Source organism: Cavia porcellus, unplaced genomic scaffold (genome assembly GCF_034190915.1).
Source record: "Cavia porcellus strain 051 isolate PalLab524CR breed Dunkin Hartley unplaced genomic scaffold, mCavPor4.1 scaffold_9, whole genome shotgun sequence".
Taxonomy (NCBI): domain Eukaryota; kingdom Metazoa; phylum Chordata; class Mammalia; order Rodentia; family Caviidae; genus Cavia; species Cavia porcellus.
The window spans coordinates 48,249,592-48,277,482 of NW_026947492.1; the positions used below are offsets into that span (position 1 = coordinate 48,249,592).

Consider the following 27,891-nt stretch of genomic DNA (forward strand, 5'->3'; position numbering starts at 1 on the left):
CTCAGTTCATCATAAAAGTCCATCTTATAGTTTAGAATTTGATTTTAAATGGTTTTCTACTTGATCTGTTGTGCTAAGGTCTAGGTATATACCATTTAGAAAAAATATGATGAAGGAAATTGTTAACACTGTTATCATGAGAGAAATTAGCTAGGTGTTACCCGTTTTGTGCCTAATTCCTATAATCTAGAAACTACCTTAAATCCTAAAAGACACAGGGAGTAAATAAATACCATTAATGCATTTGCTTCTGTTAGAGTATTTTTTGATCTACACGTTAAAAAGGTTTCCACTTGAAAGTAATTAACTTTTTTCATCCTACACTGATACTTAACTAATAACCCAAAAATTTTAAACTAAGCCTTAGTTTTTTAAAATAAAGGTTAATTTCAATAAGGTTTGATACATGTAAATATTTTTATAGCCCACATGCTTTTTAAGACATGACATTGATTCCATCACCCCAGTCCTTGTGCCCAACATTCCTTGTATAGTTACTGCTTTGATTTAATACTGATGAGCTCTCTCTAATCTGAAAATTTGATACCCCAAATGCTCTATAAACTGAAGCTTTCGAATGCCAATATGACACTATAGATGGAGAATTCTATATCCTACCCTTACATGACAAGTCATAGTCAAATGCAGGGGTACTAAAAATACATTATAAAATTATTTCTGGCTGTGTATATCGGATATATATGAAATAAATTCATGTTTAACTCTGAGGTATCATTTGTAAGATATCTCTATTAAGCATACTCATAAATTAGAAATCCAGATTACTTCTGGTCCAAAGCATTTCAGGTAAAGGATACCTAACTTACAACATAATTTTATTCATTCTTGAACTTAATACAAATAGAATCAATATATTAATATCACAGCCATGTAATATAAAGTTTATTCTACTATATTTTCACAACACAGATTGAGATACCATATGTGTGAGACTTTTCTCAATAGACCAAACAGACAATCCTGTAAGCAGATACCAGTTGAGTATCCCTGAAATCTGTTAAGTTCTAACATTTGCTTTCTGAGATAATCATAGTGTCATAGGGTAAGAGCTCAGTCCTCAAAAGTTCCCTCCCACACTTTGCATACTAAGCACAAGCCCCACTTTGTTTTACTTCTGCTTCTGACTGACCGGCTATATATTAGTTCTCAGAATTGTCTCCTGCATTTGATTAATATGCTAAGTAGCTCAGGAAACCTAGGGAAACACATTTTCTGGTGTATTATACTGTGAAGCATATGGGAAGTAGTGTGGAGTTTCCATTTCCTCTCTGGTCATGGTTGTCTCCAGGAACATTTGTGTTGTTCAGCTGTCTAGAAGCTCTCTAAACTTTGTCTTTCTGAGTTTTTATGGAGACTTCATTGTGTACCCATGGTTAAGTCATGGAACATCATACTTGATTGGGTATGGTCTAATGCTAATACATTGAGTGGAGATAGTCAGCAAGACCTGTCCAGATTTTTATTACCCTTTCTATCGTTGCTCCGTCTTGAGTACAGAGCCAAGAACTCTTTTAAAATTGGAGTAGAAAGGGGTAGCTTTTTCTGGAATATCACTACAGAAGGTAAGTTAGAGAATTATTTTGTGACCAGCTGCAAGACAGAAACTGTGAAGATGATCAGAGTATGTTTTTAGTTCCTATAACTGGTCTTGGCAATGAGAAATTCTAGTTTCTGTGACCTGTGTTAGGAAAAAGAAGGAGCATGTAAAGTGAGGGCAGACAAGCAGACAGGCTGACTTTGCTTCTCAAGGCCTGCAGCACACCAGTGTTAACTCTAGACACTTGGGAAATTACCAGTGTCGTAGAAAGTAGTAAGCCAAAAATTGTAGACTTCCCAAATATATGTATGTGTACACACATATGTGTACACACATACATATACACATGTACTTATTCTTCTATCTGGCTTCCTTTGCTCATGATTGTGCTTTGAGATCTGTTCATGTTGTTGAATAAACCATTCATTCTTTATTGCAGAATAGTATTCTATTATTATAAACAGTACTATTTTCTAAATGTAAACAGTACAGATGTGAATCTTTTGTAGGTATTTGGCTGTTATAAGCAAAACAACATTACCCATTCTAAAGCTAGTCTTGTGTAGATAAGTTTTTTATCTTTTGGGCAAATAGAAGTAAAATTGGATCATTAAAGCAAATGTGTATTTAATGTTAGAAAAATCAGTTTCTTTTCCAAAAGGAATGTACTCCCTGCAGTGATGTGTGAATTAGCTGTTTCATGCCCTTGCCAACATTTGCTGTTGCTAATCTTTTTAATTTAATTGTATCCATACCAATGAAAAAAAGTATTTGATTATTATTTTAATTTATATTTCCTTGAAGATAGTCTCCAGTATCATTTATTAGTAACAATTTTAAAGTGCTTGGATAATTAATAAGTACCTATTAAGAATCTGCTACATGCTCATTAGTATATCTAGCTTTTAAGAGTATATTTTTACTTAAAAATTGAAATAAATATAAAAAATTTTAAGTATTTGCAGGATCCTAGTGTTTCATGTTTACATAGTCTTTAGTTTCTGTAGTTTGGATGTTTATTAATACCTCCAGCTAGGTAATGTTTATATAATAAAAGTAAGATTGTCATTTTCTTTTCTTTTTTCTTCTTTTTTTGGTACCGGGGATCGGGGCCTCACACTTGCCGGGCAGGTGCTTATGCTGCTGAGCTAAATCCCCAGCCAAGATGGTCATTTTCATTAGGTAGCTAAAAGGGTTTTGTTAGCGCATGAAGAACGTGCCTATTTTATTGCTCTTTTGTTAAGATAATTCTCAATTGACTTTAACCAATAGTCTGATTGTTAGAAAACTCTATTTATGTACTTTTCAGGCCCCCAGCAGTCTTCTTGATGCTTTGGAACAACATTTAGCTTCCTTGGAAGGAAAGAAAATCAAAGATTCTACAGCAGCAAGCAGGTACATTATTCTGTGCAGGGCAAAGGGTAGGAATGATTTTTCTGGGGAAATGAATGAATCCAACTCAAGTTTCAAGTTAGTTTCTCTGCATCTTGATTTAACTGTAAAATGGGTTTATTGTGTTATTATTGTAGCAGAATTAATAGGTTAATACATGTAAGTTTATGGAATAGTTCCTGATTGTTAATAGGTACCATTGGGCTAGTAAGGTGAGGACAATGATGCCTTGGTTTAGAATTATGTTTATAATGTCAGGATTTCTCATAAAGATAGTCATAGATTGATTTGTGTAGTGCTTTGTAATTATAAGATACTTTTGTATTAATATATATTTAATCCTCTAAATAGCCTTTTAAGGTATGTAGTAGTAATGTTAGAGCTCAAATCTGGACTGTTTGACATCAGATTTCCTCATTTTCTTTAATGCTGGTTTAAGAGATTGATTATTGACATCTTATTTTTTAATTAAAATACTTTATTAGTAAATATTTGCAGTATATTGTGATTACATTCATTGTTGGGAGTTGGTATGTGTGTATAACATCTTAATTCTTTTTACTTTCCTCTTTTCAGTCTCCCATCTCAAAATCCCTTTATCGTTTGCAAAAGATATACCTGTCTACATCCTGTTATCCATCGTTAACTAACATGTCATTTTAATCAGTTTTACATTTTGAGCTAATCCCTCAGTTAACCTAGCAAATTGCAAATAACATAGATCATCATGTATTAATCTTAGCATGGTTTCTGGGTTGAGTAATTACTTGAGTAAGTTTTAGTTTTAAATGATGGTTTCCTAGAGGAGTGTGGTGGCACATACTTGTAATCCAACACTCAGGAACCTGAGGCAGGAGGATCACTGCAAGTTGGAGGCCACCCTGGGTTTCATACCAAGACCCTGTTTTAAAAAATAAAAAGATTTACTTTTAATAATATGACAGAACAATTTTTATAAAGTATAATAATGATCTTTTGTGCACTTTGAATTTTTTGATCAGTTTTTAGAAGTGCTGTACTTTAACTACAGTGCTAAGGCCCAGTCATTTGAAAAAAATAATAAGTACAACCCTATAGCTCAGGTACACCAATTTGCCTCAATGTTTGTCATAAAAACTTTTGAGTTTCTTGAATTTATGTAACAACTGTATTAATTTTTCTTTGTTTTCTGAATTGTATTTTTTTATTATCTTTTTATTTACGATGTTTATTTTAAGGAAGTCTAATAGTTTTTGTTACTGTTACTTAGAGTAGAAATTAATGACATTCAGTTTGTAGTAAAAGATCAAGATATTTCTGGATAGAATTTAACACATTTTTATTACAGAATTAAATGCTGGGGCTTATGCTATGGATAAGTCGTTGCTAATAGGGAAAGAAGGCGGCTTACTATGAATTTGCTAGTAAGAGATATGCATGATACATTTGAAAAGTATACTAATTTAGAAATGGGCAGCACCCAGAAAGAACATGCTAGCTGAATCAGTGACTAGATTGAAACTGATCTTTTCAAGGAATTTAAATCCTTTGGAATGCCATCTTTCAGTGTTGTTAGGGGAAGCATAGGTATGTATACATTGCTTACTACAGATGCTCATGTTTTGCTGTTCTTTTAATAATATAGCCAATCCTGGCTATAAATTAATAGGTGGTGTTTCTCTCTGAAAACCTCAATACTTGTTTTCATCAGGATTTTTCTTTGAATGTGAAGGTTCTTTTCTAACTGCATTGGTTCCCTCTCTTGGGGTGTGAAAGAAGTAATATGCCTCACTCTTGGAAACCCTTTCCAAAGTCTCATTAATACTTATTCTTAAAATAGTGGTGTATATGTAAATCAATGATGTTTTAATTTGTGTATATACTCTGGTAGGTCACTGGTTGGAATGTTCATCTTAAGTACTAGTTCTAAATCAATGACTTAAGTTGGTAACTATGGCCTATCCATGATAGGATTGCCAGATTATTTTGTGACCTGATATAATATGAAGTGTCTGTCAAAATGTTAAGTTATTGGTGTCTGATTGCCATAGGGCCACAACGCTTTCCAATGCAGTGTCTTCCCTAGCAAGCACTGGCCTGTCTCTGACCAAAGTGGATGAAAGGGAAAAGCAGGCAGCATTGGAGGAAGAACAGGCTCGTTTAAAAGCTTTAAAGGTACATAGCTTTGTTCTCTATTTGGAAAAACAAGTATAAGTGTTCATTAAGTAAATAGAACTTTACACAGACTTAAAAATTTTTAATGTGTAGCTACTCCGTGGGCTAAAGCTCAGTGTTAATTTTTTTTTTCCTGATATATGATCAGTATATGCAGTGAATGTTTAAATTTAAATATAATAATATAAAAAATACATCACCATTAATATCCCTCAGAATACTCCTCCTTACTTTGAACACAATTATCCATTGTTTTCCCACTTTCTGAGACATTTCTGGAAGTTTTGTTTTGCATCTGTCTTTATGAGATATGATCAGATATACGGTGCGTGTTGCTGCCAGGTCCCATCCAGTGGTAAAACCGGATGGCAAGAACATTATAACGTGTCTTCTTTTCTTCTCTAAATCTGGCACTGGGCAACTTTTGGCTCTTACCCTACCGTCAAAATGATATGAATGGTAAACATTTTGAATAGAGGCAGCCTTTAACTGTGCAGCTATAGACACAAGAAGAGACTTTGAAGAATGATGTTATAATTACATATCAGTCGAAGGGGAATATTTTGAGGGTATTAATGGCATTATGTATTTTACTGCAATAAAATTTTAAAATTGAAACGTTCTGTATATTTTTTAACACAGCTCATAGAATGACTGCCAGAAAGAGTTAAGAAATACTTTTCTGCTATCAAGACAATTACAAAATGCTTTTTTCTGGAAGCTGTATAAACAGATCTGATCTCTGAATTTCTTATGGTAGTTAACTTTTCTCACCAGGAACAACGCCTAAAAGAACTTGCAAAGAAACCTCATACCTCTTTAACAACGGCAGCCTCTCCTGTGTCCAGCTCAGCAGGAGGGATAATGACTGCTCCAGCCATTGACATATTTTCTACCCCTAGTTCTTCTAACAGGTATACAGAGTGATTAAGATTGCCTTTGGGTATTTTATATGCAGAGGCTTTTAACAGAAATTTGCAGAGCTTTTTAGGTTTACTTTATGAGTTTTTACCCATGAACTCACACAAATAGCTGATGATACAAAGTATAACGGGTACATTGTCTAAACCGATAAGCACTTATATTTTGCTTATTTAAATGGAAGATGCCAAAATTACTGATTTATACTAATTGGAATATAGCTCAGGAGGCATGCCAGGCATGGTGGTGCATGCCTGTAATCCCAGCACTTGTGAGGCTAAGGCAAGAGGATTGCCCTAAGTTCAAGGCCAGCCTGGACTACATAGTGAGACCCTATCTCCAAAAACAAAACAACAGAAACAAAAACAAAACACACTTAATGCATGATGTTAGAATATTTTCCTGGGCCTCTTTAGAAATACACATTTACATGAGGGGCAGACAGCTATCAGCTTTTGAAAGTCTTTTTCCAAAATTTTGAGTTGTACATAACTAGGGCATATGTTTATTGGGGTGGGGATAATGTAGCAAGATTTATCTAGAAAGTAAAACATGTTTCCAAAATACTTTCTTAGCTCATCAAAGCTGCCAAATGACCTGCTTGATTTGCAGCAGCCAACTTTTCATCCATCTGTACATCCTATGTCAACTGCTTCTCAGGTAGCAAGTACATGGGGAGGTAAGTATTAATGGATTCTGTTTTAGCTAGCTCCCCTTATGAGGTGTTTCACTTTTTAGTATAGTTGTTGGTTACGTTTATGACATGAGAACTTGTGAGATATTAAAGTGGTAGTGAACTAATTTTATCTCTTGGAGATACTTTAAATGCAATTTTTTAATTTGTTTAATTAAATTATAGAATGAGGCTCAATGAAGGTGAAGAGGAAGGACCACCATTCTTTTAATATGAATTTTGATTCCATAATCAGAAAATGCATAGTAGTTATTTTACTTTTAATGTAAGGGAGAAATCATACTTCCTTACACATTTGTGAGGAATATTTGATAAGATTTAGTAAGACTGCAATTCTATTTTCAGGCAAAGAAATATGTTGTGACAGTGTAATTTCATCATGTACCTTGTGCTACTTATATTTTGAATGTTGATTTAATTTAAACCTGTAAGATTTTTGGTATTGAAAGAATCTTCTAGTACTAATAGGAATAATTAATTAGCCTCCTATGAACAGCTCTTTGATTATAAAGTGATCATGTCATGATTGTGACCATTTCATATCACCTTTGGAGGAAAGATATTTAGTTACTTATAGCCTCTCGTAGCAAAGATTAATTATTCTAGTAAGTTTTTACAAGATATTTTTCTGTTTGTTTGCTTAGTTAGTTAGCTAGTTAGAGACAATGTCTCACTGTGTATGCCAGGCTCAGCAATCCTCCTGCCTCAGCTTCCTGAATTCTGGGATTACAAGTGCCTGGCTTTTGTTTATTTGTATGATTTATATTTTAAGAATTGTTTTTGTTATTTTTATAACTTTTTTAGACACTTTTGTGTATTACAGTGTAAATTTTGTGAAGGCAAGGATTTTTATATGTTACTTATTGCTCTATTCTTTGAGCACTTTTTGGAACATAACAGGAACTTTATAAATAAACTCATATAATAAGTAGTTTGTTGAAGAAGTGGCCATCTATCTTCTGGACAGTTTATTTCTGTTTTAAGATAGTATAGCAAACAAAAATAATAAAACACTAAAATACAGATTTTTAGACTAGTTTCTTGAGCTTTAACTTGATTTTTAAAACTTTGACTATAAGCGGTAGTTTTAATTTAGCAAAATCTTAAGGCTTAGCAGTGATTTTTTTTTTTAAAGACAATTAAAATTCAGTATTTTATAATTATTTCATAGTAAACTGCAGACAGCAAAGTAAAGTTTCTAAGAAAGGACTTTTTAATATACTTACAAGTCCTGAGTTTAGAATTTTTGGTCTACCAACTTCATGTTATTGTTAATTGCTTTAGAAAAGATTAGTAAAATTAAAGAGCCATTTAGGCAATTTTAGCTTCTGTCCCTTTTTTTTTTTTTTTTTTTTTGATAAACTAAGACTAAAAAAAGACTTAATAAAACTAGTATATTTAATAGTCAAAGAAATTGAATCATTAAATTCATTATTTTGTCTAGACATACTTTGTACAGTTTTAAATTGACAACTTCAAAGTTTCTGTCTGCACTAGTATGAACATATATGAACATATGAAAGCAGGTAGACTGTTAACTGTGGGAGAATATATCTTATTAAATTACAATTTGTAAGAATTGTCTGTCCTGTGAGAAATGATTTCATAACAGTCTGTATATAAATTCAATATGTTGGCTATATTTAATTATGTTGTTTTTCTATTTTAGATTTTGCTTTCTGTGCAATTTTTTGAATTTTTCTACCATAGTTTACCATTTAGCTTGCTATATATCATTAGCGAGACCATTAAAAGTACAAACTAAGTACAATGAGAACAAGGATAGGAGAAATTGTAATTCTCTATTTTCAAAAAATTTTTATTATATACAGAAGAAAGACTTATCTTAACAGTGAGCCTTTAAATTTAAGATGAAAGTAATCCCATTTTGCTTTTCATATAAAGATATTTGGCTTCCAATCTGGTGATAATTTCAGTTTTGATTTTGCATGAGTAGATAGCTAAAGAGTATTTTAAACCAAGAACTTTGGGACTAAGATAAAAAGAATCTTACTTTAAAAAAGATTTCATTGTAACAATGAATTTTGAAATTAATCATTTATCTCAGCACTTTAAATATGTCACATTTTATATGTCATGTTGCTTTTGTGGCATATTAGCATATGACAAAGCAAAGGTATGATTTTGGGTAGTAGTTATATATGTTTCTTTTGCTTTAATAAGGTAAAAATGGGTGCTAATAACAGGTGTTTATATAATTTATTTATAATAACAGGGTGTATATAATTTAGTTCTTACGTAAGTACCATATAGCTAATGTGTATTCTTTGCCTTAGGTAAGGATAGTGATAAAGTAGAGTTAACAAAAAGAAAGACTGTGTGTGTCTGTGAGGAAAGATGTTAAACATTATACCTAAAAATGATACCTCAAGCACACAAGTTTCCCTGTTCCCCTCACTGTGCTGTTAAGAAACTCTTGAATATTCAAGAAATGGTCTGGAGAATAAATAAGCATTTGGTGTTGAGTGCTAATATCTTCACTATTGTTATCACATTGAAAGCTTTGTTTTACAGCAGATCTAAAAATACACAGTATTATCAAATCACTATACTGTCGAATATTTGAAACAAGACTTCAAAATTTAGCTCTAAGAGAATTACTTATTCTAAAGTTAAATTTTCTTTATTCATAGCTGCTATGAAAAAGTTTACTTCATGGAAAACTTTATTTTTATATATGCAAATATAGATTTCAATTGCTGAGGACCTGAAAATTAGATAATATGATTATGGTGCTATTTAAATCCTTATTTTAACTTTTGAATTATTTTCCCATCTTTAGGTTAGTATAGAATTTAACTTTCATGTAGATAATGGTAAAAATAATGAGCAAAATTATTTTTAAAAAATTTAAGAAACTTAGAATTACTAGTCTAGTAGACAAAGTTTAAATTGGAGTAGTTAGAACATTGTAATCATATATTAATATATTTGTGTTTGTTATGTATAATGTCTACTAAGAAACTAATGTGACTAGACTGCCAGCAGTGTCACACAGACTAGAAGGTGATTTTCATTACTGTCTGATTGATCTAAATATAAATGTCTTTGTACATGTTTCTGTGTATTCTTGTCTAATATATTTCATATGATAGGAAGTGATTTGCAATTAAGTGCTTTAATGAAGCAGTGTAAGAAAGCAGATAATCCATAACTATTCCTCACTATCTTTCTTATAGATTAATGTGCCCATTGTAGAAATGTGAATTTTTTTTTTAATTTCATGACTTTTGTTTTTGTTTTGTTTTTGATGTGGGAGGAGAGACTAAGAGAAATGTTCTGTATTGTATGTCCAACAAAGTATAATGTATTTTAAAACTCCATTCCACTACCAAATATTTTTAAAGCATACTTTCAACCCAGCTGGTTAACTCCTAAACACAGTACAATTCTTTTCCCATGAAAGCAGATGTTACAGCTGATAGCATTAAAATTTAAAAGATGTGTTATGCTTACATAATCTTAGTATTTTCTTTTTTCAGACAGTTGTGTTTGGAGTTGTGGAAAACTTGTTTTCGAATTACTGACTTTAAGGACAGTTTGCCTATATCATAGTAAATGAGCTTGTTCTTAGGTCATTGCTGCTATTGTATTATTCAATCATATAGTCTTAAAAGCAAGTTACAATGTCTGGAAATAAAGATATTGCACTAACCTTTGGTGAAGATCAAGAACTGGACAGGAATAGGCTAGAAGAGGTGTTGGTTTAAAGTATAGCACTGTTGTCTTTTTAGTTTTGTCACTCAGAAAAAAATACAGTACTATAGTTTTGCTCATCTTTATTTTTTCCTCTCCTCATTTAGTTAATGCTTTAAATTTAAGTAGATAGGATAAATGACTTTCAGTCATTTGAATGATTATCTTGAATGAGGTATATAGAAATATCTGATTGTAGAAAAGCTTCAGGTATGGAATTTGATAATAGCGTATGTTAATATTATGGTAGGGAGCACTTTTTTTATTCTTTTAGAAAGTCACTTAAAGACTCTGAAGCTTTTAGCTTCAAAGCTGCTCTCAGTTTACTAACGAGGCCATCTTTTGCCTCTGTTCTTAGGTATCAGAAACTTTTCCCCATTTTCAAGTCTTTTCTTCATTTTTAAGTTTCCTACTATTGAATCTATAGAGGAGCTATGTGCACATACTAGAAACGGCTTCTTCTAATTTGAAGTTAATACTTTATTTTTGTAACTCTCCTCATATAACATATACCCCAATGTTTCTATCAGCTATTTGAATAACCACCCTTATGTCCCTGAAGTGAATGTGCTTCTAGTAGGGCAGTGAAAATGTATGCAAGGTGAGTGGGTCTTGCATAAAAGTATCTTTATAATTCTCTTAAAACTGACTAACAGCTTTCTAATGTTGGAGAGCAAATCATCCTCAATATGCTACCATTGTTAGTGGATACATAAATGTTTTCCTCTTAAGAATTCCTTTTGACTTTTTCCCTTTTTATCGGTACCAGCGATTGAACTCACGACTGCATGCTTGCAAGGCAGGCGCTTATGCTGCTGAGCTAAATCCCCTTGTACCAATAAAAAGGGGAAAAGGCAAAAAATAAAAAAATAAAAATAATAAAGAATTCCTTTTGAAATATGTTAAGTACAAATCTTCCATCTTGATGATTCGATGTATTTGCATTTAAAATTAATAGTATAGCTACTACTTTTCACTTTGCATCTTTTGACTAATTAAAATACTAATTTATTTACTTCCTTTCTTCATTTTTGCTGTAATACACTTGGACTGCACAGATCCTTTCTCTGCTACTATAGATGCTGTTGATGATGCCATTCCAAGCTTAAATCCTTTCCTCACAAAAAGTAGTGGTGATGTTCACCTTCCCATTTCTTCAGATGTATCCACTTTTACTACTAGGACACCTACACATGAAATGTTTGTTGGTAAAGTACCTTTAACCTTTTTTCCAATTAATGTTTATACTGCCTAAGTATTTCTTACGTATCCACTAATTTCTTTTACTGTAGTAATTACCTTAGATTTTAACATCAAATTTTAAAATACATGAAACAGCAATGCAGCAATAACAAGGTAAGCAGGTTCCAGAAATTGACATTTATTATCCCTAATTTTATTTAACACAAACTTCTAGAAAAGAATATTCCTTTATTTTTCAGTGTTTTGTTCCATGGGATATTTTGGTGAATAGCACAAGTAGCATCTTGTTTTTCAGTTCAGAGAATTGATTAAAAAGTGATATGTCCTTACATTTTCCCCTTTACACTCTAGAGAGATGCTGGTTATCATTCTTAGTACTGATCTTAATCTTATTTTTGCCTTTTAAAACTGTTACATATTATAATTTTGTTATCTAAAAACCCACCCTTCGTCTCATTCTTAGGAGATTCACTTAAGTATTTGCCTGGAAATAAGTGAAAAGTAGAAATATGTATTCCATTTTAACTTGTAAAGTGGGAAAGCAAGTTGGGTTGAATAACCTGTCATAGCAGTGTAAAAACGTATAAAAAGTCTTAAGTTTCTTAGCTGAATTACATTGCAAAGAATAAATTTCTAACTGCACACTAATGTTGAAAAAAGACACCTGATTCCTGTGTCAAAAATACACTACTTGCTCCTTTAAAAGATGGTGAAACTTTAAATCTATTCAGACAGTTTAAGGTGATATAGATTTAAATATTTGATTAAAGCAGCCTACAAAGAGTCATCTCTGTATCCTAAGTAAACAATGTGGCCACATTCTAAGTATCATAATATATATATATGAGAAAGAAGGAAGAGTGAAGTAGTAGAAAAAAGGGACAAAAGATAACTGGAGAGCAAGTTAATAATGGAGGCTAGAGAATATTCCAATCAGGTACTCTTAGTTGTGTATGAGTCTAATACCTCAAACTATTTTCATATCCAAAATGTAATAATTATAGTAATTGCTTGTTGTAACAAGACAAAACTGTCATCCTATGTTCTATAAGATTGAAAATAACAAAAAAAAATCAAGCAATAGCTGTATATCTAGATTCCCACAGGAAGACATTTATCTGATATAATATGGTAACCAGTGTAATGGGTAGCTTTTCTTTATTGAAGCTATAATAGTTAGTTAATACAAAGTCAGAGAGAATGAGTCATAGGTCTGATAGGCCACATACGTGAGTCTCTATGAACTGCTCTAGGCCTGCGTCCTCATGTGTAAAAAGTAGACAGGTTAGTGTTGCCTTAAAAAGCCAACTGCCCCATACTACCTTTTCTAATGAGATAGGGTTGAATTTATAATTATTTTTTTTAAATTTGATACAAACACTAGTCACCTCTCCTTTTGACAGAATATTCACAGTGAAACCTTAGTTTGAAGTTCGAAGAATGCTGTGTTTGGAATCCCCATTTTTTGTTATACTTTTAAAATTTATTTTTAGTTACTCCATCCTATCTTTAAGCTGTTTCTTTTCTCCTTTTTCTTTTTTCTTTGCCTCACTCCTTCCCCTATTTCCCTTCATGGCATTTATGCCTTGTTAAAATTTTTTATGGCACTTGAGTTTATTCTAGTATTTCCCATAGGTACCATGAACCTCTTGTAGTGGCATATTTAGTGATAGATGACATTTCTAAATTTTATTCAGGAGAATTTTTTTAATGAGTATTTTTAATATTGTCTAGAAAACTGCTTGTTTTTGAACAACCATTTCTTAGCTAATTTTGCTCTTTAAATGAAATCCATTTGTGATTTTCCATTAGAATGCCTATCATTTTACTATAATGCATTCTCAAGGGTTGTAAATTTTCAGAAGAATTATAGCATTTTAATATTAAAAGCTTATGGAATTAAGAGCTGTTTGTATACTCACCTGTGTCTTTCCAAATATATTCTTGGGTAGTGCAGTGGCAATAAAATTTCAAAGTCCAGTGTGTGTGTGTGTGTGTGTGTGTGTGTGTGTGTGTGTGTACATGTAGTTGATTTTTTAATTAAGTTGACATTAAAAGGAGATGGCACACAATAAAGAATTGAATAGTAAGAATTGGATATAACTAAATATATTTCAAGGTGTAATATATAATGACATTTGATAAAAAAATACACTTGATAGTCTAGCAAATGTGAGTTTGAATTCTATTTCTTTAACTGAACTGTAAGCAACTATTTAATCTCTAATCTGTGAATGTTGGTATCATAGTGTCTTGTGGGACTGTTATTAAGTTCATATGTATGGCTATTTTATATCTATCCCTATGGCTGTCACATAAAATTATAAAACTGTTTACAACTGTTTTGTATATTTAGATTGTTTCATACTTCAAATATACTTCTTTCCTAAATTATTTAATCATTAGACATGATCTTAAATAGTGACTTTTTTTTATTGTTTTCAGTTTTTAAAATTGTCAAGAGTTATTTACTTTTGTATAGCATTAGCAGTGAAAAACTTCAGTTTTTAAAACGAGTTATTTTAAGAATTATAGCTTTAACAACTTATTTTGTACTTACAATGTTAGTTCATGTAAGATGAATACCTAAGATATACAAAAAACTTCAAATAGTTTCTAGAACCAAATTAGAGGTTCAAGTCTTCATTTTGCAACTTACTAAATCTTTAACTTTAGGTAAATTGTGTAGCCTCTTAATGTTGTAAATTCTGTGATTTAATGGTTGGATTTATATGTTAAATTATTAATTATTTTGGTAGTGTTTCTATTCTCAGTATAGGACCAAGATCTTTGAGTTAAGAGTTTAAAAGTTGAAACATCAAAATTGTACATTCTCAAAAAATCTGTGCCCTACAGAATATTCATTGTATGATCTAACATGATACTTTTAAAGTAATATTGATGTTGTCATTACCAAATTATTGTTTTCTAATTTTCTCTCTGATACATTTTGTCCTGCTTTTAACAATTTTCTTTAAAGTCAATCTCTCTGGTACAATATAACATCTTTGTTATTTATATCCTATACAACATACAAAATTTAAAGTGAGATCCTGACTAAAAGTTTCTCTACAAAGAACAGAGTAAACTAAAAGTTCATCTTTTCCCTCATGATCTGGCGGTTTTTATTTTCCTACATTTTAACTTCCTAGATTTTAGAGGTGGAAGAGACCTAAGGAACCATTTACTGCAGCTTTTTTACAGAGTGATACTCTTGTTTTTTGAGACCGGGTCTCACTATGTAGTTCAGACTGGTGTTGAACTCACTATGTAGCACAGGCTGGCCTTGAACTCCCAGCAATCCTCCTGCCTCAGCCTCCTGAGTGTTAGGATTATAGACATATTTTCTTTGTTCTTCCTCTTCCTCCTCTTCTTTCTCTTCCTCCCCTTCTTCCTCTTCTTTCTCTTCTGCCTCCTTTTTTCCCTCTTCCTCTTTTTCCTCTTCTTTTTTTCCTCTCCTTGGCTTCCTCTTCCTCCTCTTTCCCCTTCTTCCTCCTCTTCTTTTTTCCTCCTCTTCCTCATCTTCCTCTTCTTCTTTTTCCTCTTCCTTTCCTTTTTTTGTTTTCTGTTGATACTGGGTTTACAACCCAAGACCCTCACAGTTAGCTTCGTCTCCAGCTCTTTTTATTTATTTCAAAACAGGATGTTGCTAATTTGCCCAGGCTGTGTTCCAACATATAATTCTCCTGCCTTAACTTTATGGAGTTCTAGGATTATAGACATGTGCCACCATGCCAAGCAAGTTGTTCCTTTTTGTGAGATCTTTCTCAACTCTTATGAGAGCCTTTAATGCTTTTAGACAATTGTATTGCTTTTTAGTTTTTGGAAATTTGATTCTCAGTTCAGAAAAATAGCACCTCACAAATAAAATCTTGTAGTTATTCTATCTTGAGCTAGTCTCAAAGACATTAGCTTGATATTTGCTTAATAGTACTAGTGTCAGTATAACACAGGTTAAAAAAAAAAGAAGATGTTCTGTTTTTGGGTTGATTTTTTTTTTTCAACCCAAAATTAATTAGCATGTTCGTATATTTGTCAGTCTTACTGAAAGCAGGAAGTTGGTGTTAGAGAAAGTGGTCAGGAGTAGAAAGTGGGCTTTTTTTCTTTAATGTTCTAAAAGTATTTGAATGCAAGTGTACATAATACTTACTGAGTTGCAACTTTGAGAATCTTACCACATTTCGGATGAACTGAAATCATTTAGCTTTTGATTAACTGTGAAGGAAAGGAAGGTGATACAGCAGGTAGGTGATAGGTAGAGAGACTTAGAAATATCAAGAAAGTACATTTTCTTTTACGCACCATAGAATACTCATTTTATTCTCAAATGATACCTTGTATTGCATATGTCAGTTGCTTTATACATCTTGCAGTTTTAGGTGACTTCAGATCTTTAAAAAGTTGTCAGCATTCAAAATTTAGGTGAAAAAGAAGCAAAACATTTTATATCTGTAATAAATAACATTTTGCGGCTGCTGCACTCTCTCTCACAGTGGTTCACTGTCACCCTGTGGAGTGCAGTTCTTTTCCTGTTGTTAGTTGGCCCAATTTTTAGTTGGCCCTGCTCTGCAGAATATGTTCCTTTTCCTAGCTTTCATAAATGTAAAACCTGACTACCTTAACAAAAACTTTTTTTTTTTTTTTTGGCTTGAGAGTTAGCTTTGGTTTTTATTAGGGGGGTTTGTTGCTTTTGCCACTCTGTTACAGTATCATCATTATTGAGCTTACATGGCATTATTAAAGAATTGAACTTTTTCCATTTTGTTTTTTCTTAGGATTCACTCCTTCTCCAGTTGCACAGCCACATCCTTCATCTGGCCTTAATGTTGACTTTGAATCTGTATTTGGAAATAAGTCTACAAATGTTATTGTAGATTCTGGGGGTAAGAAATGTTTTTTTTAAATACTGTAATTTGAATTCTGTATAAAGAAAGATAATGTTACTATTTTAGTGTTAATGAACAGTGAAATTGTCTCACATCTACCCAACTACCTGAGGAAAAGTTGAAGCAAGTTTTAGTCATCACACTTTTCTTGGTGGTCATTACTTTTTTTTTTTTAGTGGTCATTTAGATTCTGTGAAAAGTTTCTTTGCCCCAGAATATAGGCGAGAAAAACATTTTTCACTAGAGTACTAAGTTGCAAGGTACTATGTGTAGAATGCTGTGACTTTTAAGTCATTATAATTTTTATGTTAGTGAATGAGTAATCTTACTACATTATAATGTATGAAATTGTCTATCTTTGAAATGGAAAATATAACCCATAGGATCATTATCTATATATGAACAACTAGACTATGTTAAGTATCAGGCTTATATAGGTACAGGGTTGTTTTTTCTTTTAATTGTTTTAAGGATAATTTTTAAGGTATTCTTGAACATTTGTTGTAAAAGAACTTTATAAATCTGTAGAGCAAGCTTGTACTTTGTACTTGTATTAATACATTGTTAATTTGAAATTGAGGAAGTGCTTAGAAAATGTGAGCGTTCTGATATTTTTACCATATGGTGACCTTTGATGTTCAGTAATTAAATTTTATCTATGTTAAGATAATACCAAGATCTCAATTTTATAACATACTCTTATCAATAAAGTAAGACTCAAGCTTGCTTGTATGGAGTAAGGATTTATTTTTATGTGTACTTAGTTTATGATTATACATATTTAGGGAATACATTTGGTGTTTTACTTTTGTTGTTTGTATTTTGTAAACCATCATTCTTGGTGATTATCTTACTTTTCTCCGTTGCTGAGACAAAGTATCCGACACCCAAAGTTAAAAGGAGAATGTTTATTTAGCTCACAGTCTGGGAGTTTCAGTTCACAATCAACTGGCTCCCAGGCAGGATAGCACATGGCAAACCATTCATGGTGTTAAATAAACAACAGCAAAAACAACTAGTGAGAGAGCAAGACAAGCCTCTTTTTGACCCTTATATTGTATCCACTCTACCAAGATTAGGGCAGCGCCAATCTAATCGATGGATTGATCCAGCAGTCACCCACCCTTAATCCCAGCATTGCACTATGAATTAATCACACATCCCAGATTGAACCATCTTCAAAAAAGACCCTGTGACCATATGAGGCTTTTTAGACACAAAGCATAACAGTGGCTTTTTTTTTTTTTTTAATCCTCTGTAGTATTTTTACATAATGCTGTTTGAGTCTTGATTGAATTAGGTTTGGTTGGATTTGTTTTCCCCTTCTGTCCTTTGATGGGGAAGTAGGAGTTGTATTTTCAGTTTCATGACATCGTCGTTTTCTAGATGAGGTTATACAGTTAGAGCAGTTTAATAATTTGTTAGGTATAATTTAGTTTAGCTCTTATCTTTCCCATTGTCAGGAATAAAAAAATCTCTAAAATAGTATTTCTAAAAATAAAAGGAACTTTTTTCAAAATTGAAGAGAGATACAGTCTACTTATATTACTCTAGATATAATTGAGTTTTGAAAAAAATTTGCCAGATGAGGATGAGAATTACATTGTGTTTCCTTCCCTTCACAGTGCTTTTCATCCTTTTTATTCAACCCTAATGAACTTTATTGTAGGGTAAATCACATCTGACATCTGTCAAGAGTCTTCTCAGTTAGTTCACTTTGAGGTTGTAAATTTCTTTTTTTCCATTTGAAGATATTTACTAATGTCCATTATTTGGAAGAACTTTTCCAGTGAGCAGACAAAAAGAAAATACAAAGATTTCCTATAGAAAGTTTTAGCACCATGAAGTTCCTTATGACTCCTATTTCATCTGTTTGTAACTTTAAGGCTTTGATGAACTAGGTGGACTTCTCAAACCAACAGTGGCCTCTCAGAACCAAAGTCTTCCAGCTGCCAAACTCCCACCTAACAAGTTAGTATCTGATGACTTGGATTCATCTTTAGCCAACCTCGTGGGCAGTAAGTAGTCCTTGCACTCTGTAATCATTTTTAAAATAAGTTGTTTTATTAAAAATGATTCCAGTTTTTAAATTTTTTTTCTCCCTTTCCTTTCCTAGATCTTGGCATTGGAAATGGAACCACTAAGAAGTGAGTGTTATATTTGTATTCTTTCTCCATATGTCATTACAAGTTGCTTTGCCTTTCCTCTCAAAGGTATCTATAAAGATACCAAGTCTGCACCATAAATGCTTTGTTCAATCTAAGTGTATATTTAGTACAGAAACTTTATAATTAGACATTTAATATTCTCACTCTGCTTATTCATTTAAAGTGATGTAAATTGGAGTCAGCCAGGCGAAAAGAAGTTAACTGGAGGATCTAATTGGCAGCCAAAGGTTGCACCAACAACTGCTTGGAATGCTGCAACAATGGTGAGTTACAAAAGTTCTTATATACCAACAAATGAATATTTAATTAAATGTATAACCAGAAAATTTTTAAAACTGAAAGGCATAAATAGAAAAATTGTTACTGAGTTTTGGGTGTATACATAGTTTAATTTTTTTAAAGCTGGTTGGCTATAATTTGCCAGGTACATTTTAGTAGTTAACATGTATCTGTCAATCTTACATGGTAAGGAAATACTGGTTTTCCTATTTTATAGAGGAAAGAATACAGTCACAAAGTTAAGAAGCGTGCACATAGTCAGTAGTTTAGAACCAGTAGCCTGAGAGCTGCAGAGCATATGCTGATAATCACTACTGTATATTACTAATTTCAAATTTATTACTAGTTTGTCAAAAATATAAAATCTTTAGGTTTCTTCAGATTTTATCATTAGTCAGAAAAATACATTTGCTTTATTTTTGTTAATATTGTATAGAGTTAATTCATCATTTGTAGTAAGTAGTTGAATATTAAATGCCACCTGGAACACTGAACTGGTGACTTGAACCATTGCTAGGAAAAACACACACCTATATACACGTATCTCGCAAAGATTATAATCTTAAATCCAAAAAAAAAAAAATGCCTAGTAGATTCTCTTTTTCTTATTTGTCAAGAGAAAATGAGGCTCAAAAGTTTCATGCCACTTTCTTAAGGCCACTACTGCCACTGCCAGCATTAGAATTATAGCCTTATCTTCTGGCCTCAGAGCAGAAATTCTTGCAATACTCTAGATTGTTTCTACTTTCTCTCATGTGGAAATCAAAACAGGGTAAAGCATCCTGCCTTTTCTACTTCAGCTGGAAAAGATCTGTGTCTGATGACTCAATTTTTATGCCCCTTTGCATATGTACATGAAAAACCTTGAAAACCACTATGGATACTGATTTAGGAAGTGCAAGTTTTAGCAAACAGGCAATTTTGCAAATACGGAATTTACAACTAACTAGGGCCAATGATATTTGCTAATTAAATAGCATGTAGTACTGAAGAGATTTTAATAATACAAGGTTCTACAAGGCATGGTAGACCTAGAAGAGCTTTATAGCTATTTCTCTGTCCTTTTGTCCAGCTACTATTTTACCAGTCTACCAAGTCTCCATGGTCAGGGACATACAGTTCTTCCTGTGGAAAATTTTGAATCATTAGAGACATCTATTGTCCTTACTATAGCAGTTTTCTGTGATCAAACCCCAAAATAGGACCTTGTCCTGTTTAATTTAGATTACTTATACATTAAAATTAGAAGGACTAAGCTAAAATTACTATGCAGCTAAAAAATTTGCGTGATATTCCAAAAGAGATTTGTTGGATTTATACTTCATAAGAGGAAAATAATTAATGAAATTTACCTACCTTTTTAAGCCAGTAATTTTTCACAGTTGTCACTACCATCATTAGTAATAAACTTTTACATTTAAATAATTTAGGTTTTTACATGTATACAAACAAATGCAAATATATGCTCTACATTAAACTTATAAATAGTGCCTGTTTAAGGGAGTTCAAGCATACATTATCTCAGTTTTAAGTATAAAGCTATCTAGGACCCCCTCCCCCCCAAATGTAAAGCAGGGAAGCTGATTTAAATTGAAATGCATCCCTTTCTCACTAAACCACACCTCACTCACCAGGGGATGACGGGAGTTTAGTTAGTGGATTTTACAGACTTAGATGTGAATTGTACATTAATAATGTATAAGGAATAGTATAAATACAAAGGCCTATTTTAAAATGCAGTGTGTTTTGCTTTTTTGTTAAAGTAATATTTATTTGAAATATTAATTTTAGCACTTAAGTGTAACTACAATGTAACAGTCATTCACATCTAGAATTTGTATGTAAGTTGACAGCAAACAGTATTTATGGTAATGTATCAGATATGGCAGTGTGTATCTTTTATGGAGATTCTAATGTCTGTATGTATCTTACAGAGTTTCATTTTAATGACTAACCTGGGGCTGATTTGATTCAGTACTTGGGATATATTGCTGCTTATGACATTTCTTTACATTTCTAACCTTTGTATTAATCCTTAAGCACTGTCAAGGTTTTTGAATTTTTTGAAACAATGATGGATTTAAAACATTCACAGGAATTTTATTAAAATACCTTATGACAATTTTTAGAAATTAATGCTTTGGCCCCCCTCGCTTTGTTAGACATCTGATGCAACCACATGAATGAGACACTCAGAATTTTACACTATTGATACATCTCATAGATTTTATGTTCAATGACAGTTGTAAGCAGTGAGCCTAAGACTCAGTTTTCCTTGTCAACCTTGATAGTGTTTTGGTACAGATGTTCTTTCATTAGATAGTGGGAATATAAGGGATTTAGATAGTTAATGAATGTACGTGTGAACTAAAATGCTCTCTGTGTATTTTCTGTTGTGTAAGTATTTGTTCTAATCCAGTGTTATTGCATTATGTAATTGTTTTCCCTGGGAAAAACAGAATGGCATGCATTTTCCACAATACGTAAGTGACCAAAAACTGGCCTTTTTGTAATAAATTGGCATGCTATTAACCACTGCTGCAGCAGAATCTCATAACCTTCCAGCTATTGTTTTCACATTCAAATTTTCAATGTGCCAGAAATTCTTCCTAGCATCTACTGATTTTATGGGTGTGTTGCAGAATTGATTCTGACGGTGGCATGGGAAACACCACTTTTTTTTTTTTTCTTGCTTAATATACTGCCATTTGCTGCCAGATGGCTGGGTGTCTGTGTGTGTATCTGCGCTGCCACTATGCACTTGATGACTTCTGAATGAAGGGAAATGTTGATTGTGGTAATGTTTAAAATAATAACTGCATGAAATCTTACAGGCTTCTGCTGTACTTGGCAGTCTGTCTACTGCTCTTGTAGATTTTGATTTTTAAGTAGGGAGAAACAAGCCCTACATGCTCACCTAAATACTAAACTTTTAACTGATTACTGTTACTTTTTAAAACTTATGCTTCATTTAACTTTTCCATGCCTGTGTTCAAATTGTCATGTAATTTTAATTTTTTTGTTTTTTTCTTAGTGTTCCAACAGCATTATTGACCTTTTACCTGCATTCAGTTTTCGTCTTCATTTTTAGAAGCACAGGGAATATTGTTAAGACAGTATCTCTAAACTAATTCTGTTTCAGATTGCATATTTACAAATCATCAGTTGAAGTACTAGGAGGAAGTTTAAACATGTTAGATGTAAATGGGTTCCTTTAATCATTCAAAACAAATTGACTTAAAAATTGATTGTTGTGCTGAAATAATTTTTGAAGTAAATTAGAAAGAATGTTAACATTCGTACTCTTTACATAAGAACTATAGTTCATAGAAATAGTCACATTCAATATTGATTCAAAATATTTGGGATTCTTTGAAAACTATTAGAAGCATTTTTTGGAAGATCAAGTTATTAATTGAACTAGGGTTTTAAAGGATTTTTGAATGCTAAAAACATGAACTACATATAAAAATTTTCAATATTACTGCAGTTACTCAGTAAACATTTCTAATGAACAGAGTTTCACTTGAGTTCAGGCTGAACTTGAACTCACTGCAGCCCAGGTTGGCCACAAACTCAGAGCAATCCTCCTGCTTCAGCCTCTCAAGTACTAGGATTACAGGCATGTGCTACCACACCCAGCACAATTTTAAAATTTAGAATATTTTTGAAAATATATACATTTTTTTGTTTTCTATTTTTACTAGTATTAGGAATCCAAGCCAGGGCCCCAGAGGCTCTGTTGAAACTGCTTAAAGCTGTAAATGTATGTTGAAATCCTAGATCAGTGTTGTATGCAAGTTTAAGTCATATTTTTTCTTTTTGATATTTCTACTTTTTTGCTTTTTAAGATACTTTTGTTATTTTAAGATACTTTTCTCATTGAGCATTTACACAATTATTAATGATTACAAATATCCCTTAATCACAACTGTCTTAGCAATTTTTTTTAGTGGAAGAATAGCTTTTAATTCCCTGAACTGGATTGACATATATGAGTTACACTTCTTTGTTTTATTTTCCTTCTGCTATATCAGGCACCACCTGTAATGGCCTATCCCGCTACTACACCAACAGGCATGCTAGGATATGGAATTGTAAGTATTTTTCCCTGTACAATTTTTTGAAAATAGATTAAATTACATCTAACTAGCTTTTATTACAGTATTAACTGGAAAAAAGAATTCAGTGCCCTTATCATCAAACCTAGTGGTACAATGCTTCTGTAGCTTAGGTTCATAAATATTTCTAGAACAATATACAATAAATACTATTTTTTACAGTTTTATTTTACTAATATTTTCACTCAAGACTTAGACATGTTTTTTTTTTGTTATAGACTTACAGATATGCTAATGTTAACACTAAGCTTTTGTTATGATGACCTTGCATTAAATATATTTAGGCCTTAGGACTTAGTACCTTAAAGCTATAGAGAACTAAAGATTAACATTTCTTGAATCATGAAGAACATTTCTTGAATCTTGAATCATATATTTAGTCAGGTACAGGCTGAAGAAATTTTCCTAAGACAATGAGTGTTATTATAAAAACTCTTTTAACCTTATGATCCCCACACTCAGTACTTTTGCTTATTCTCCCAACCCTTTCCTATACAAACTAACTTAGATAAGAATTGTAAGTAGTGGCTTCAACCCAGTGGTATGCATTTTTGGAATTGATGCTTGCAGAAGATTGACTTTGGTTTTGTTGTTGTGTATACTTTGCTGCTGTATGTATCTGATACTGAAGTAGCTCCTTTGGTACATCTGAAGAAGTTTCATAGCTTTTGGTTGGTGTTCATGCCCATAAATTTAAAGTAAAGCTCTTAATATATAAATAATATACTACATGAAAGGTTAAGTAGGACTTCTTAAAAGATAAAACTGTAGAGCATTGTATTTTTACCAAAATAATATAATAGCCTGTACATGTATTGTTTGCAGGGAAACATTGTTTGAGATTGTTTTCAGTGATTCAAGAATGAACTGATTTCTTTGTAATTTAAACTTCTTCATGATTCTTCCTAAAAATATAATGGAATTCCTGAAATTAAAAAAAGCTACTGCAAGCAAATTTCTTTAAAAATATCAACTACCTTCACTTATGATCATTTGTTTAATAGTATAAAAACTTGATACATAAAGGCAGGCTATTTTGAAATATGTTAGTGGTTTAGGAATAAAACTGATAAATAAGGAAATTTTGGAAGCCTTGTGGTGAATCATTTCATGTGTTGAACTACAGTAAAGTTTAAAAATTTCAATTTATTGAATGAAAAAGTTAGGCTTTCTGACTATCTTTTTTAAGGATACATGCTAACGACTTGCCATACAAAAATACTATTAAAAGTCTGTGGCTCTTAGCCTGTATTGCATTTAGAGGAATTTTCCCTTGTAGTCAAAGCAAAGGTACTGGTGACCTTTCATTCCTAATCTTCTTGTTTACTTAGTTATAGTAAGGAAAGTGTGAGTTGAAAACCCTTAACTTCATATTCGTCATCGTCTTCTTTTTTTAGCCTCCTCAAATGGGAAGTGTACCTGTAATGACACAGCCGACTTTAATATATAGCCAGCCTGTCATGAGACCACCAAACCCTTTTGGTCCTGTATCAGGAGCACAGGTATTATATTCTACACATAAGTGTTGTAATGTGCTTGATGGTGAGGGGCTATAATACTTTTTTTAAAAAATCCTTTCATGCAACTTAGTGAATTAAGTTATTTGCATATTTTTACTTCATGAGTGTTATTTGCTTCATATCTTTCTCATATAAGAACTTTTAGGCTACGGGAGGCTGAGGCAAGAGAATCATAAATTCAGGCTTATTCTGGGCAACTTAACAACTTAGTAAGATCTTGCCTCAGAATTTTTCAAAGAGCTAGATCAGTGCTAAGACCTTAGATTCAGTGCCAGTGCTGGGTGAAAAAATAAAAGGAAGCAAGTGTTTAGGAATTTTGATTATCTGGAGGGAAAGGTTGGGGTCAGGATAATTGATGCACATTATTACCTTTATAAATCAGTAACTTTTTATGCATTTGTAATAAATTCTTTATATAGATACTGGGATAACCTTCTGAGGGGAGTCCTTGGATCTTTATCTCTGTACTCAAGAACATAAGGAGGCAGGCACGGCAGTAGATACTTATAATCCCAATGTTTGGGAGGCCAGCCTAGATTATGTAGAGTATTCGAGAGCAGCTTGGATTGTATAAAGATATCTTGCCTCAAAAAAAAAAATAAATAAAAAACTGAATCTAAATATAATTGAACATTTAAGGCATCCCCCTCAGATTGCCTTCCATCTTAGACTACTTCATGAAATCTTTCTATTTGTAAGAGTCACAATGGGTGAAAAGAATACTGATATTCTTCAGTTTGCCTTTACAGTTTACATTGTATCCAGTGTTCTGTTGATCTTTTCTAAAAAATTTTTCATCTTTGTAAATAGTAGATTACAAACTACTCATTCTTTGGTAATTTCTTTTCCTTCTGAGCCTGTATGATAGCTGTAATCCTACATTATTTTTCTTTATTTGCCTATGGCTGCCTGACATCCATCCATTTAATCTGACAGTAGACAGCCCTTGCCTTACTAGATAATAAACTTCAAGGCTTCTATGTGGCATATTTGCTTCCACCCTCAGTTTCTAGAATAGTGTCTGACTTATAATGGTTTTTGGATATTATTTTAACAAGTGAATCTTCATGAAAACTTACCGTTTTCAGCATGTAACTTACTCTGCTCCTTTTTAATCTTTCGTTTCATATAATTATATCACTGTTCATCACTTCTCGTCCTTTTGGCTAAGATCAAGTGTATTAATAGTGTCCAGAATTGGCTCAACTTATTGGCTAGTGTTTAATATAGCTAAAATATTAACTGGCTTACCTGAGGAAAGATGATGATATTGATTTCATGATTCAATATTTTAATAATTTGAAATTGTTTCTCTTTCATTTATATGACATTTGTCTCATATTTTGATTTTCAGTAATTCTTAGCCAATCCCTTGAGTTGATTTTTTAGGTTGAAGTCAACCTAAATAATTTTTTAAATTAATTAACTTTTTAATCTATTATTGTTTCATTCTCTTCTCAATTGGATCCAAATGTTCTTGAGGCTAGAGATCATTTCTTTTGTAGGTTGTAAAGTTAAAGGTAGTTTAAGTGAAAAATAAAATTTCATCAAAATACAATCTTATAAACAAATCCAAATTGTAGAATTATTGCCAAAAATCCTTCCTTGTGTCTTGAAGCATGTTTCTGGGGAACCATTGCTCACCCAGGGCATAACATGGATGTTCCTTACACATATTTTCTTGTTGCCATTTGGTAAGCCATTCTAAGCATCTCTGTTACTCTGAATGTTTCATTAGTATTTGCCAGTGAAAAAGCAGCTAACACCTTCCAGAAGGCTGTCAGCTTAGACTTTGTTCTGTTGGGAATTTGTCTTCAGTATAGCTTTTAATTTGTCAGGCTATACTAGTTTTCAATCTTTCTCTTCTTTTTGTTTTTTCCGTCATGAGAGTTGAACTAGAGGCTTAATGCATGCTAAGCAAAATAGGCTCTATCACTGAGCTACCTCTCCAGCTCCCTCCTACCTCCTTGATTTTTGGTGCCAGCTCATCATTCCTTTTTTTTTAAGAAGATATTTTTATGTATCTGTCAGTTGCTTAAATGAATACTATATTATGTTCTTGTAGGCATTTTAAAAATTTGCTCTACATTAAATGCCTCTTCCTAAATGTTTGACTACATGGAAAATGCTAGGTTTCAATTTTTTTTTTCTCTTCTTTGCTTCTTCACAGTCTTAGTATTTGTTTGCTTCTTATAAGTTGTTAATGTATCTGTATTTACCTGGCGAGAACAGCAACTCTTGTGCCTTTTATTGATCCTTTGGATAAATTTTACTCATGTTTATATAAATTGGAAAATCCATTGCTGACCCATAGTTTGTGAATTCATTCCACATTTGCAATACGCAGCTGTTATGCTACTAAATATGAAGACAGTTGACCTGATTAATTTGTTTCTTTTGATAGCTGCAGTGATAGCAAATAACACTTTTATATGGTTTCCGGTATTGTAGAAGCTTTCTTAGGAAAGATGGAAAAGGATCATTGTGCTTGTCTGATCTCACTGTTTCCTTGAATGAGGACTCACATAAATCCCATATTAATCTGTCTGTTTTCAAAAGCAGTATGAAAACTATATAGAGAGTTATATTTGGGCAGCTAATATTAAAAATAAGTTTTTTGAAAGTCTTCTTAGTTTCTTGATTGGAATTAGGTTTTTTGTGTGTGTGATATGAAGAGATGGATGGATAATGCAAACTAGCTGCTGTCTTTTTGTTTGAGAGGTCAATTTTAAGTAAGCTTAATACCATTTAAGTGTCTAAAAGGAAACGTTTGTTGTGAGTACTTTTTACCCTTCTAAATGGGGGGCACTGTTGGCTTCAGATATTGGAATAACTCAAATCTTGCAAAAAAAAAATTTAATGGCCTTTTGTATATAAAAACCAATGGCTCTTTGCTGTTTTAGTTTGGTTTTTCTTTTATTTAACTTTTATTTAAATTTCCTCTTGTATTAATTGTGGATATTTATAGTGCTTCTACCAGCTGATCTATCCAGCTGGGTTTCTGTGAAGAAGCTCTTTTGCCTTGACAGCAGTGTGTTGTGCTCACTCATCCTTACCTACTATAAGGTACCATGAAGGAAACTACTGTAGAGATTGGAATTTAGTACCATTGATGAAAACCCGGTCTTAAACCTACTAATGTGTACTTGAGTCAGTCAAAACGAAAATATTAGGAAGCCAAAGGCTGACCTCTGTGATAATACGATAGTATGTACAGAAGGTTTTGCTTTCTAGGTGTTTGCTGAGAGCTTTGTTTCTAAAAGGTAATAATCTACTTA

At 32.3% G+C, this 27,891-nt stretch overlaps 1 protein-coding gene across 11 annotated transcripts in view; it reads left to right on the forward strand.

Annotated features, from left to right (window-relative positions):
* Positions 1 to 27,891, forward strand: part of Picalm (phosphatidylinositol binding clathrin assembly protein) — a 96,439-nt gene that overhangs the window by 59,027 nt on the left and 9,521 nt on the right. For 3 of the 11 annotated variants that reach the window (XM_005003174.4, XM_005003169.4, XM_063256302.1), the window contains 12 exons: positions 2,868 to 2,953; positions 4,981 to 5,104; positions 5,882 to 6,018; positions 6,601 to 6,704; positions 11,495 to 11,644; positions 16,415 to 16,522; positions 18,412 to 18,543; positions 18,642 to 18,672; positions 18,857 to 18,956; positions 21,432 to 21,455; positions 23,010 to 23,069; positions 24,491 to 24,595. In XM_005003174.4, coding sequence (XP_005003231.1) covers positions 2,868 to 2,953; positions 4,981 to 5,104; positions 5,882 to 6,018; positions 6,601 to 6,704; positions 11,495 to 11,644; positions 16,415 to 16,522; positions 18,412 to 18,543; positions 18,642 to 18,672; positions 18,857 to 18,956; positions 21,432 to 21,455; positions 23,010 to 23,069; positions 24,491 to 24,595 — 1,161 coding nt within the window. The remainder of the gene's footprint in view (positions 1 to 2,867; positions 2,954 to 4,980; positions 5,105 to 5,881; positions 6,019 to 6,600; positions 6,705 to 11,494; positions 11,645 to 16,414; positions 16,523 to 18,411; positions 18,544 to 18,641; positions 18,673 to 18,856; positions 18,957 to 21,431; positions 21,456 to 23,009; positions 23,070 to 24,490; positions 24,596 to 27,891) is intronic. The other 8 variants (XM_005003168.4, XM_063256300.1, XM_003468581.5 and 5 more) reach the window with 7 other exon arrangements.